The sequence below is a fragment of the Erinaceus europaeus genome, chromosome 4 (genome assembly GCF_950295315.1).
Source record: "Erinaceus europaeus chromosome 4, mEriEur2.1, whole genome shotgun sequence".
NCBI classification, from domain to species: domain Eukaryota; kingdom Metazoa; phylum Chordata; class Mammalia; order Eulipotyphla; family Erinaceidae; genus Erinaceus; species Erinaceus europaeus.
In genome coordinates this window covers 28,133,331-28,146,493 of record NC_080165.1, presented here as the reverse complement: position 1 = coordinate 28,146,493, position 13,163 = coordinate 28,133,331, and the positions used below count along the sequence as shown (strand labels likewise).

General features: G+C 38.7%; 1 protein-coding gene and 1 long non-coding RNA gene across 2 annotated transcripts in view; both read left to right on the top strand.

Moving 5' to 3' along the window:
* Positions 1-13,163, top strand: part of LOC132538022 (uncharacterized) — a 397,739-nt gene that overhangs the window by 360,943 nt on the left and 23,633 nt on the right. The window lies entirely within an intron of this gene.
* PRPF4B (pre-mRNA processing factor 4B) overlaps positions 1,589-13,163 on the top strand; it is a 32,305-nt gene continuing 20,730 nt past the window's right edge. The window contains 3 exon segments of the mRNA XM_007522204.3: positions 1,589-1,768; positions 8,468-8,886; positions 8,889-9,663. Coding sequence (XP_007522266.2) covers positions 1,728-1,768; positions 8,468-8,886; positions 8,889-9,663 — 1,235 coding nt within the window. The 5' untranslated portion in view covers positions 1,589-1,727.

Below are 13,163 nucleotides of genomic sequence, written 5' to 3'. Positions count from 1 at the left end.
AAATATTACAATGAGAGTGGGGTGGCAGAATACACAGTCTTCTATTTACCAAAGATTAATTTAATTAATCTTAATTTGTTTCATATTAATAGAGTCCATATGGGGAAACATTTTACATTTTAACAAGTTTGTGAATCAAACAGGGACTTATTTTCTAAGACTATTTGTGCATTTGAATATTTGTAAATCTCCACTCCCCCAGGATAAAAGGGATAAAGGACAGATCTAAATTTAGTTTATTTCATGAAGTGATTGTCATTCTGGTTCCAGATATGGATAGAAATATTTTTTCCTTCCTTCCTTTCTCTTTCTTTCTTTCTTTCTCTCTCACTAGAGGAAGAATGTAGAAACCTACCTGAGGTTGAAAGTTTCCTAGAGCCCTTTTTGTTTCTCTCTCATTATTTCAAAACCACCTCATTTACCAGCAAAATAGTTCATTTGGATACTGTGCTGCTTTGCTAAGTGTGCAACCCAGGTTCTAGCCTGCCTCCCACCTCACTGAAAGAAGCTTGGTGCTATAAGTTATTTCTCTCTCTTTCTCTCTTGCCATATCTGAAAAAAGTTTAAAAAACAAAAAACTACGTTACTGTAGAGCCCATTTGTATATGAGAACAAAATAATGAAATAATTTGGACCAAATTTTTTTTTAATTTTTATTTATTTTATTTTTGAGAGAGATTCAGACACACACACACACACACACACACACACACACACACACACACACACACACACACACACACACACACACACCAGGGCACTGCTCAGCTCTGGTTTATAGTGGTGCGGGGGATTAAACCTGCGATTTAGGAGCCTCAGGGATGAGAGTCTGTTTGCATAACCATTATGCTATCTCCCCCGCCTTGGACCAAAATTTTATTATTGCAAAACTCAACAGAACCAAAGGAGTCATTAACCCTTAATTTAGGAAACGCTGAAAAAAGGTTGGCATTATTCAAAATGGATTGATGTCTTAGGTACGTTAACAATTATTTGATGGTGTAGATAGAGTCCTAGACATCCTCAAAATACCTTTTAGCCTTTGCCCCTTTAGACTGAGTTATCTGGCCAGTTAAAAAAAAAAAAGTGGGGAGTCGGGCGGTAGCGCAGCAGGTTAAGGGCACGTGGCACGAAGCCTAAGGACCGAAGGAAAGATCCGGGTTCGAGCCCCGGGCTCCCTACCTGCAGGGGAGTCGCTTCACAGGCGGTGAAACAGGTCTGCAGGTGTCTTTCTCTCCCCATCTTTGTCTTCCCCTCCAGTCTCCATTTCTCTCTGTCCTATCTAACAACGACGACAACAATAAAAAACAAGGGCAACAAAAGGGAAAATTTTAAAAAAGTGATTTATTATGACTCCAATTTCTAGGTTCAGTAAATCCAATTTCAAAACTGCATACACAATACGGACCTCCCTTTAGCTTCTTCGCCAAATTTAAATGACTAGAATCGCATTAACGTTGATGGGATCAGAAACCTAAATCACCTAAATCCTCCGTGGGACCTCCCACACTGCTCATGACACACCCTTTCCGGAAGTTACGTCACGACGCTCGCCCGCCGTGTCCCCGGATGTACTTTTATATCCGGATTCTACGAGCGGACTCAGAGGTTCACTGGTGCCTTCGCGGATAGCACATGCGCGACAGCTTTGCTCTCCCTCTACTTCCACTAGCTTCCAGCGCCCGGGCCGCCGCCGTCACCGCCGCCGAGAAGTCAGGAAGTTCAAGATGGCCGACGCGGAGACTCAATCGCTGCGGGAACAGCCAGAGTAAGTAGTTGAAATGAACAGTGCGAGAGGCTAAAGGCCAGGGCGCTAACCCGAGTGGGCAGCGTCGGGCATCTGCTCGGTGGGGCGGGAAAGTTCTGGCGTAACAGCAAGAGGCAAACTTTGCTTTTTCCCTGCGTGAGACCTTGCGGCTGGCGGCGTGGAGCACGGGCAGGAGAGAGGCCTGCGAGTAGCGCTCTCCCGGAGGCCCCGGCTGTTGGGTCGGAGGCGGCCGCGGCCTGCGCGCGTTGTTGCCCTGGGCGGCGGAGGCGGAGGCGCGAGCGGCCTCTGCAAGTGCTGTGCGCGAGGCGGCGGTCGCACTTTCCTTCTCTTGCCTCGGGGATCGAGCGGAGCTGAAGCCGCAGGGCTCAACTATTGGCAGTGAGCAGAGGCGGCAGCAGGGTTAAGCCCAGAAACTTCCGTATGCAATTGATCCCCGGTGGGTCTGCTCCTGGTGTCAGTTTTTTAAGGTCCTAGAAGAAGGGAGCAGAAAAGGGTGCTGAGGCCATCTTTAACCATCTCTAAACAGTAGTCTGGAGCCAGCAGGCTGCTGTATCTCCCCGCCCTAATACTCTGCTCCAGTAACCCGCGGGTTATTTCCCATCCCCCCCCCCTGCCTATTGTCAATTTGCAAACTTGAAGCCGAGTGAGATCAATTTCTTGGTTTTAAGGCATGGCATTTCGGGTCCGAGTTTAGAGCTCATAGTTTAGAGCTCTTCTGTGAGTGTACGAGTGGAAGCTCTACAGATTTGTTAGCCACTTCCAAAACTCAAGCTCTCTGTGTCTGTAATAATGGATAGTAAGAATCGTTGAAACCGTATAAAAACACATTTGTATATGCAGTATTTTTTTTAAATTTCTTTGTTGGGGAATTAATGTTTTACATTAGACAGTAAGTACAATAGTTTGTACATGCATAAGTATATGCAGTATTTTGCATTTTGTGATATGGCAGGAAAATTCAAACAGGAATCTAATAAGATAATGAGCTTTAGAACAAGTTTTTGGAGGTATTTTAAAAATATCTTTTATTTTAATGAGATATGTACAGAGAAAGTGAGAGACTAGACCATTACTCAGCTCTGGCTTATTGTGGTTCCGCTGATTGCACCTGGGACAGAGACTCGGGTATGACAGTCTTTTGCATAACTATTGCGATTCCTTGGCAGAACAATGTTCTTTTGTAGCAAACATTTTATTTTTATTGGCATTATCATATTTTTTTTCCAGCCACCTTAGGAAAAGGATAGTTTTCTTGTAGTTTGGGACTGAGAAATAGAAGAGCTCTTTGCCCTACCCAGCTAGACAGAATTGTATAAAATTTTTCATTAAGACTTTGATAGCCACTTTCCTGTTTTCACAGTTTAACTTAGACTTAATCAAATGGATTCTAGGTCAGATGGAGTCTAAAGTTTTAACTGAACTTTGTTTCTTTGTTTTCAAGTGAGCTTACTGGACTGGCAGTTACTGTATCTATGCTAATACAGCCTTAAACTGTGTAATTGATATTTCTAGTAATTTGTAAACGTTCTGTAGTATTTGGTCAGTATCTCCTATTTTCGCTTGATTTGAAAAAGTTTAGCAAAACAAGTTTAATAATGAAACAAGTACCATTACAATACATGCTGCCCGTAGTGAATGCAAAGGCATATAACAGTTCTTTAGAAAACATGACATAGTTTCAGGTTATGTGGCATGTGCAAAGAACATTGAGAACAAGAAAATAATTATAAAAAGTTTTATGGTTCCCTCCCCCCCCAGAGACAGGCAGAGACAGGGAAAATGAAATAATGGACCACATTACTGTAGCTTCCATTAGTGAGGTGAGGGGGGCGTTTAAACTTAGGTGGAACACATGACAAAGAAATTCACTGTTCAAATGAGATATTTCACTGGGCCACTTTGAATAATTTTTTAATTTCTTTTTTGTTTTGTTTTCCAGTTTCTTTTATTTAAGCTTTCTTTATTTTTCTTTTTTAAAATTTCTTTATTGGGGGATTAATGTTTTACATTCGACAGTAAATACAATAGTTTGTACATAACATTTCTCAGTTTTCCACATAACAATACAACCCCCACTAGATCCTCTGTCATCCTTTTTGGACCTATACTCTCTCCCCCACTCACCCCAGAGTCTTTTATTTTGGTGCAATACACCTTTTTTTTTTTTTTTTTAAGTTTATGGGAAGGATAGGAGAGGGAACACTAGACATCACTCTGGTACATGTGCCGCCAAGAACTGAACTAAAGACCTCTTGCTTGAGAGTCTAACACTTTATCCACTGCATCACCTCCCAGACCACTTTGAAGACTTTTTTAATGACTTTTTCCTCCCAATCTGAAACTTAGTGTTTTTGGTGAATTCAGACATTTAGAATTTTTTGTGCATTAGTTTACTCACTCTATGTACCATGATACTGTTCAAAATTCTGAACAGCTGTGACTCATTTAATCCTATTAAGAATCAAATAGGGGCAAGATGGTTATGGGACCCTTGTGCCTGAGGCTTCGAGTTCCCAGGTTCAGTCATTTGCACCACCGTAAACCAGAGTTAAACAGTGCTCTGGTTTTAAAAAAAGGAGGGGGGGCATCAAATGGAAGTAGATACACTTATTTCCCAGATTTTACAGATGAAGAAACTGAAAGAGAAAAATTAGCTTAATTAGTACTGGGGTCATACCAAGTAACAGACACAAAATTTAAACCCAGGCAATTTAATTCTGGAACCTTCCTCTTGTGTAGTGTTTGGTGATCTCTTACACACTGCAACTCCTTTTAAAAATAGTTTTTATTATATATGTTTTTTTATAAACTTACATTATAATATAATCGTTTTTATAATATGAGCTTTTGATAATATTATAAATAAGCATATCCTAATAATTACATCTTTTACATACTTTCAGTAACATTTCATTTGACTCAAATACTTGAGCCACCTGGGAGGTGGCACCATAATTAGACCCTCTGACCTGTGAGCATGAGGTCTTCAGTTTGATTCTTGGCATCTTATTAACAAACCAATTAAAAAAATACTTATTGAGTGCTTATAGATCATATAATCTTCCAAGCTTTAGGAATAGTAGCATGAATTAAGATTAGATTCTATTGGATGTGAGGCTATCAGGCTGTGACACCTGCCACCCCATTGATCGTTAGAGTTGATTTGGCTGATATGACTGGCTAGGCGGGTGTCCCCTTCCCTCACCACTCCATGTGCGTCCCTCTCAAAGCAGCACATAGTGTCTATATCTGGGGAAGGTATTCCAGGCAGAGAAAAAGTAGTGCAATACTCTAAGGAATAAACCTGTTGTTCAAGGTGAGCAGTGTTCTGAAACAAATGAGTGAGAAGGAAAGGAGGAGGTTCAAAGTGTGGAGAGATAGGGCAGATACAATAAAGCTTTGGTGCCAAGCTTATGACATCATGTCTGAAGCTCCGAAGTCCTAGGTTCAACCCCTGGTACCTCCATAAGCCAGGGCTGAGCAGTACTCTGGTAAAAATAATAATAAATTTTGTGTGTGTGTGTGTGTGTGTGTGTGTGTGTATGTATATATGTACATACATATACACACATATATTAAAGCCTTGTAAAGGATTTTAGATTTTATCCTGAATGAGTTAAGAAGGAATATTTAAATTTCAAGCATAAATAGTGATATGATCTGACATTTTAAAATGATCTTTAAGCAAATGGAAGGGATTCTGACTGGCTTGGAATGTAATGCTTACTTGATGTATATATGACCTTAAACAAATTTGTTAAACCTCTTTGAACATTAATAATGTCATCCATAATGGAGATAAGGAAATTCAATTTTTCTTGAGCACTTTTGTGTGAAAGATGAGCATGGAATTGTCACTGCAAAAAAATTTGATTTGTCAGTATAGTTATTTCCTCAGTAATTGCCATTGAGGAAACTGAGACAGAGTAACTTGCTGAAGGTTATATTAGCTGTGTCATTTTGAAGTCCTCATTTGATAAAGAAGCCTTTGACACTATAGTCTGTGCTCTTAGAATTATTCCTTAAGAGAATATTCATACCAGCCCTGCCAGCTTCTCAGTGTTGTCATGAATTTATCCAGTGTCAGGTTGTGCTAGGCACTCTTTTTGTGTGTGTTTTCCCTTCTGTTCTTTTTTTTATTAAATTTCTTTATTGGGGAATTAATGTTTTACATTCAACAGTAAATACAATAGTTTGTACATGCATAACATTTCCCAGTTTTCCATACAATCCCCACTAGGTCCTTTGTCATTCTTCCTGGATCCGTATTCTCCCCACCCAACCCACCCCAGAGTCTTTTACTTTGATGCGATATGCCAATTACATTTAGGTTCTACTTGTGTTTTCTTTTTTGATCTTGTTTTTCAACTTCTGCCTGAGAGTGAGATCATCCCATATTCATCCTTCTGTTTCTGACTTATTTCACTTAACATGAATTTTTCAAGGTCCATCCAAGATCAGCTGAAAACAGTGAAGTCACCATTTTTTATAGCTGAGTAGTATTTCATTGTGTATATAGACTTGCTCAGCCACTCATTTTGTTGTTGGACACCTGGGTTGCTTCCAGGTTTTGGCTGTTACAAATTGTGCTGCCAAGAACATATGGGTACACAGATCTTTTTGGATGGATGTGTTGGGTTCCTTAGGATATATCCCCAGGAGAGGAATTGCAGGGTCATAGGGTAGGTCCATTTCTAGCCTTCTGAGAGTTCTCCAGACTGTTCTCCACAGAGGTTGGACCAACTGACATTCCCACCAGCAGTGTAGGAGGGTTCCTTTGACCCCACACCCTCTCCAGCATTTGCTGCTGTTACCTTTTCTGATGTATGACATTCTCACAGGAGTGAAGTGGTATCTCATTGTTGTCTTGATTTGCATTTCTCTAACAATCAAAGACTTGGGAGCATTTTTTCATGTGTTACTTGGGCTTTTGGATCTCTCCTGTGGTGAATATTCTGTCCATGTCCTCCCCCCATTTTTGGATGGAGTTATTTGTTTTCTTGTTGTTGAGATTTGCAAGTTCTTTATATATTCCGGTTATTAGCCTCTTGTCTGATGTACGGCATGTAAAGATCTCCCATTCTGTGAGGGGTTTCTTGGTCTGGGTAGTAGATTCTTTAACTGTGCAGAAGCTTTTTAATTTGATGTAGTCCCATAGGTTTATGCTTGCCTTAGTGTTCATTGTAATTGGATTCGTTTCATTGAAGATGTCTTTAAAATTTATGCGGAAAAGAGTTCTGCCAATATTTTCCTCTAAATTTCTGATAGTTTGTGGTCTAACATCCAAGTCCTTGATCCACTTGGAATTTACTTTTGTATTTGGTGAGATACAGTGTTTCAATCCATTGTTTCCAACAGCATTTGTTGAAGAGACTCTCTTTCCCCATTTAATAGTCTGGGCCCCTTTGTCAAAGATTAGATGTCCGTAGGTGTGTATGCTAGGCACTCTTACAAGCCTTCACATCTGTGTTAATGTATTCAGTCCTTACAATATGATTTGAGGTGGGTTTGATGTTTTCTCCTCTTCCTGGAGAGATGTGTAGTTTGCATTAGGTCACTGTAGTGGGCCAAGGATCTGAATGCCAGATAGACTACATTTGGACACTGTTTAATCACATGCTACCATTTGTCTTGACAGTTTGAGGGGAGGATATAAAGTACTCAATAATTCTGACCAGTAAACTAAAACTTTAGTTTCTGGTTAATTTCTTACTCAATTTCTAGGACATTATTACTCAACTTTTAAAAAATGTATTTATGTAGTTATTCTTACTAGAGCACTGCTTGACTCTGGCTTATGGTGGTGCCAGGGATTGAATTTGGTACCTTGGAGCTTCAGGTGTGAAAGTATTTTGTCATAACTATCACGTTATCTCCCCAGTTTGGGGAGAGGAAAAGACACCACAACACCAAATTGTCCTTCAGTGTGGTGAGGTCCAAACTTGAACCTGGGTCACACATATGCAACGTAGCCTCCTATAAGTAGGCTTTTTTGCCAGTCCTCAGCTTTTATTTGTTAATTTATATCCCTTCTCTGAACATTTATTCTCTTCCCCTAAGGTCCTGCTTAACAGCAAATGTGTTGAGTTTTTCTGTGATCTCTTACTTGACCATCTTCAAAGTAATTTTAGGAGGTCTTTCTATATACCAGTAATACTCGTATTCATGCTTTTATCATTGCAGTTCTCAGTATTTTATGAGGTTTTCTTTTTCACTAGACTATCTTTTACTTTACAAACAGAAGAGCAGTGCTGCAGGTGTCTCTCTTCCTCTACATTTTCCTCTTCCCCTCTCAATTTGTCTCTATCCAAAAATAAATAAAATATAGCTCAGCTATACTAAAATTAACTCAATTATTTTGCTAAGTTACACTGTTCTTGCTGTTCAGTAATCTCAAACAGAAGGTACAATAGCATCATTAAACTTTTCCTCTTTCAAGTCACTTTACACTGAACCATCATGTTATACAAGATGAGATAAAAATTAGACTATAAATTACTGGATTCCGGATATTATATCAGCTACAGAAGGGAAAAGGGAGGGGGAGAAAAGGAGAATATCCAAAGCTGTTGCGAAAACATTACATTGCTCTAACTTCATCTATTATTACATTAAAATGTAGTTTGTCTTCATTATTTTGTAATGATTCTGAATGCTTATAAATGATATGATTTTAAAGGTATTCTTATAAATTTGCAGAATGGAAGATGCTGATAATTCTGAGAAGAGTGTAAATGAGGAAAATGGAGAAGTATCAGAAGACCAATGTCAAAATAAACACAGTCGTCACAAAAAAAAGAAGCATAAACACAGAAGTAAACACAAGAAACATAAACATTCCTCAGAAGAAGATAAGGATAAAAAACATAAACATAAGCATAAACATAAGAAACATAAAAGAAAAGAGATGATGGATGCTTCTGACAAAGAAGGCATGTCTCCTGCAAAACGAACTAAGCTTGATGATTTAGCTTTGCTAGAAGACTTGGAGAAACAGAGAGCATTGATCAAAGCTGAACTTGATAATGAGTTAATGGAAGGGAAAGTTCAATCTGGAATGGGGCTCATATTACAAGGTTATGAGTCTGGCTCTGAAGAAGAGGGAGAGATTCATGAAAAGGCAATGGAAATAGATCTAGTATTAGGTCTTCAAGTATGAAGGGGAAACTTGAACTTATGGACAATAAAAATAGTACAAAAAAGCGAAGTAAAAGCAGATCCAAAGAACGGACTAGACATAGGTCTGATAAAAAGAAAACTAAGGGAAGTACTGAAATAGTCAAGGAAAAGACAACTAGGAGCAAGTCAAAAGAGAGGAAAAAGTCCAAAAGTCCATCCAAAAGAAGTAAATCTCAGGATCAAGCAAGAAAATCGAAATCTCCCATTCTTAGAAGACGGTCTCAAGAGAAAATTGGGAAGACCAGATCTCCTACTGATGACAAGGTGAAAACTGAAGATAAAAATAAGTCAAGAGACAGAAAGAAATCTCCACTTATAAATGAAAGTAGAAGTCGAGACCGAGGCAAAAAATCCAGATCTCCAATTGACTTAAGAGACAAATCCAAAGACAGAAGATCAAGATCCAAAGAAAGAAAATCAAAACGGCCTGAAATGGATAAAGAAAAGAAGCCAATTAAGTCTCCTTCTAAAGATGCTTCTTCTGGGAAAGAAAACAGATCACCCAGTAGAAGACCTGGTCGCAGTCCCAAAAGAAGAAGTTTGTCTCCAAAACAGCGTGAAAAATCAAGAAGGAGTAGATCACCACTGTTAAATGACAGAAGGTCGAAGCAAAGCAAATCACCTTCTCGAACTTTGTCTCCTGGTAGAAGAGCCAAGAGCCGATCTTTGGAAAGAAAACGAAGAGAGCCCGAAAGGAGAAGACTTTCTTCTCCAAGGTAATTTGCTTTCAGAATATCAATACTATTTAGCAGTGTATCAGATTTTATAGCAGAAACTGTGCATGAGTGTGTGTGTTTATTTAAATTTAAGGTTTAATGAGAACTAGAGCATCACTGGGACATAGGATACTGGGGGCTGAACTGAGAGTATAAGATTGAGAGGCTATTTCATTTTTAGGGTCTTAGAATAAGAAAAAGACCAGAAAAGATTTAGGGGTGTTTCGACTAGCATGTGAAAAATATCAGACTTATTTCCCTTTTAGTAAGCCTTTTACACTTTATAAAGGCAATACAGCCATTTACTCTCTTCCCTTCCTCCCTTTCTTTCTCTCTCTCTCTCTCTCTTTCTTCCTTCCTCCCCTCCTACTTACCTACCTACCTACCTACCTACCTACCTACCTACCTACCTACCAGAGCTCTGTTCGACTCTAGCATATGGTACTGCAAAGAATTGAACCCTGGGACTTTGAGCCCCAGGCATGAGAGTCTCTTTGCATAGCCATTATGCTATCTATTCCTGCCCCACTGTTTCATTTTAACATTTAACTGTGTATGGGTATAAATATGTTAGCCTTGAATTTTTTGTTGATATTGTTGTTACTCTTAAATTTAAATGGCCATTTTCAGAGAAATTTCAAAAATGTGTTGTCAAAGTTTTTTTTTTTCTTTTTTTCCACTAGTTATAGCTGGAGCTTGGTGCTGACACTACAAATCTACCACTCCTGACAGCCACTTTTTTCTTTTAATTTCTTTATTGGGGAATTAATGTTTTACATTCAACAGTAAATACAATAGTTTGTACATGCATAACATTCCCCAGTTTCCCATTTAACAATACAACCCCCACTAGGTCCTCTGTCATCCTTCTTGGGTCTGTATTCTCCCCACCCACTCACCCCAGAGTCTTTTACTTTGGTGCAATACTCCACTTTTTCAACCGGAGTACAGCTCAGCTCTGGCTTATGGTGGTGGGGGGATTGAACCTGGGACTTAAGAGCCTCAGGCATGAAAGTCTCTTTGCATAACCTCCACCCCATCCCCCTCCCCTATTTTGTTTGATAAAACTTGACATGGGAGAGGAAGAAATTTAGACACCCACAGACCTCCTTTACCACTTGTGCATCCTCTCTGAAGGTGGGGAGTGGGGTCTTGAACCCCTGGGTCCTTGGCTCACAGTAGCAGTAGCACATACATTCAACCATCTGCCTGGTCCCCTTAAAGTACTTGAAGACAGAACACTACTTTCTTCTAAGTGACATTCTAATGAAATAGCCCCCTTTAAAGCATTTCTTAATGATTACTCTCAGTAAAGAGGTCTTCATTCAAACAGATGGTTCTTTTTCTATTAACATATAATTTATTTTTTTTCTTTCAAAAGTTGGGTTGTACTAGTCTTGCTAACAGTGATTTGATTTTTCATGAAACTTCTGCATTATATAAAGATCTTTTTTTATTAGTGATTTAATACTGGTTTGCAGAATTGTAAGATAATGGTATAATTATAAAGAGCTTTTTCTTTTTTAAAATTTCTTTATTGGAGGATTAACGGTTTATAAAATTAAATAATTTGTGCATGATACCATTTCCCATATAACAGTTCAACCCCCACTAAGTCTTCCTCTGCCATCATGTTCCAGGACCTGAACCCCCACCTCCCACCCCAGAGTTTTTTATTTTGGTGCAATACACCAACTCCATTCCAAGTTTCTGCTTAGTGTTTTCTCTTTTGATCTTGTTTTTCAACTTCTGCCAGTGAGTAATATCATCCCATATTCATCCTTCACTTTCTGACTTATTTCATTTAACATGTTTCATTTAACATATTTCATTTAAAATGTTTCTCCGTCCAAGATGGGCTGAAAACGGTGGATTCACCATTTTTAATAGCTGAGTAGTATCCCATTGTGTATATATACCACAACTTGTTCAGCCACTCGTCTATTGTTGCACATCTGGGTTGCTTCCAGGTTTTGGCTATTACAAATTGTCCTGTTAGGAACATAGGAAGACACAAATATTTTTGGATGGACATGTTTGGTTCCTTAGGATATATCCCCAAGAGGAATTGCAGGGTCATAGGGTAGGTCCACTTTTAGCCTTCTGAATAAAGAGCTTTGTCTGTGTAGGTGGCTTTGTGACACTAATATGATATTCATAAAGTAGTTATGTATGTGTGTGTGTGTGTACACGTACACATGTGTATGTGGTCAATTGTTGATACCTATGAAAATTTAGATTGGCTACAGTTTCTTTTAGTCATTGATTAGGTGCAATTTCTTTATAGAATATATTTTTAGAAATAGGATAATTGCAAAGACTAGTCTTATGTTCATGCACATTTTCCAGTTACTGACAAGTTTCTGTTCAGAAAATTAAATGTGTATTTTCCTGACTTAAGAGCTATTCTTTTTCTCAAATCCTTGCTGATATTTTCACTGTTCTCATGTTAATGGTGATTAAACAGTGCTGTAATATGTAATTGATGTCTTAAAGACATTGATACTAAAAAGAAAAGTGGTACTTCAGGCAAGGGCTTGCAAAAAAAAAAAAAAAGCTTAGAAATAATGCTGTGATGGCCTGAGCAGTGCTCTGCTGCTCACTCCTACCTCTCATTCCCTTTCTCTCTGATCTTCAAATAGAAAGTGAAATATTTTTTTAATTTGATCTTTTATTTTATTTTATTTTATTTTATTTTTTAACCAGAGTACTGCTTAGCTTATAGTGGTATAAGGATTTCCTGAGGTTTTGGAGCCTTAGGCATGAAAGTCTTTTAGCATAGCCATTGTGCTATCTCCTCCACTGGAAATGACTTACTCCAGCAAGTTTTGAGTTGTTTGAAATTAGTGCCTTTAACAATATAAATAATCGTAGTAACTCTTCAAATTACAAGACCAGAGGAGATTATTGTGTGTTTACCATAAATATAAAATTCTGTTATGCTCATCTGAGTTAAAGTTTGGTTACAAACATGCTAACTACTAGGCTTTTTTTTTTTTTTTTAATATTTATTTACTAGACACCTACAGCCCTATTTCACCACTTGTGAAGTGTTCCCCCTGCAGGTGGTTTGTTTGTTTCTTTTAAATTTTTTATTAAAGGTTTGTTTATGAGAGATTAGAGAGAAGCAGAGGATCATTCTGGCACACACAATGTCACAGAATTTTTGTCCTGCTTCTTCCACTGCCTGCAACACTTTGAAATTTTTTATTATCTTTATTTCTTATTGGATAGAGACAGCCAGAAATCTAGAGGGACATAATAGAGAGGAGAGACACCTGCAACACTGCTTCATCACTCGCAAAGCTTTCCCCCTGCAGGGGAACGGGGTTCGAACCCCAGTCCTTGCACATTGTCACATGTGCGCTCAAACAGGTGTGCCACCACCCGGTTCCAGTATTCATTTATTTATTTATTGGATAGAAGCAGATTTTGAGACAGGAGGGGGAGATAGGGTGAGACACAGAGACACCTGCAACTCTTCACCACTTATGAAGCTT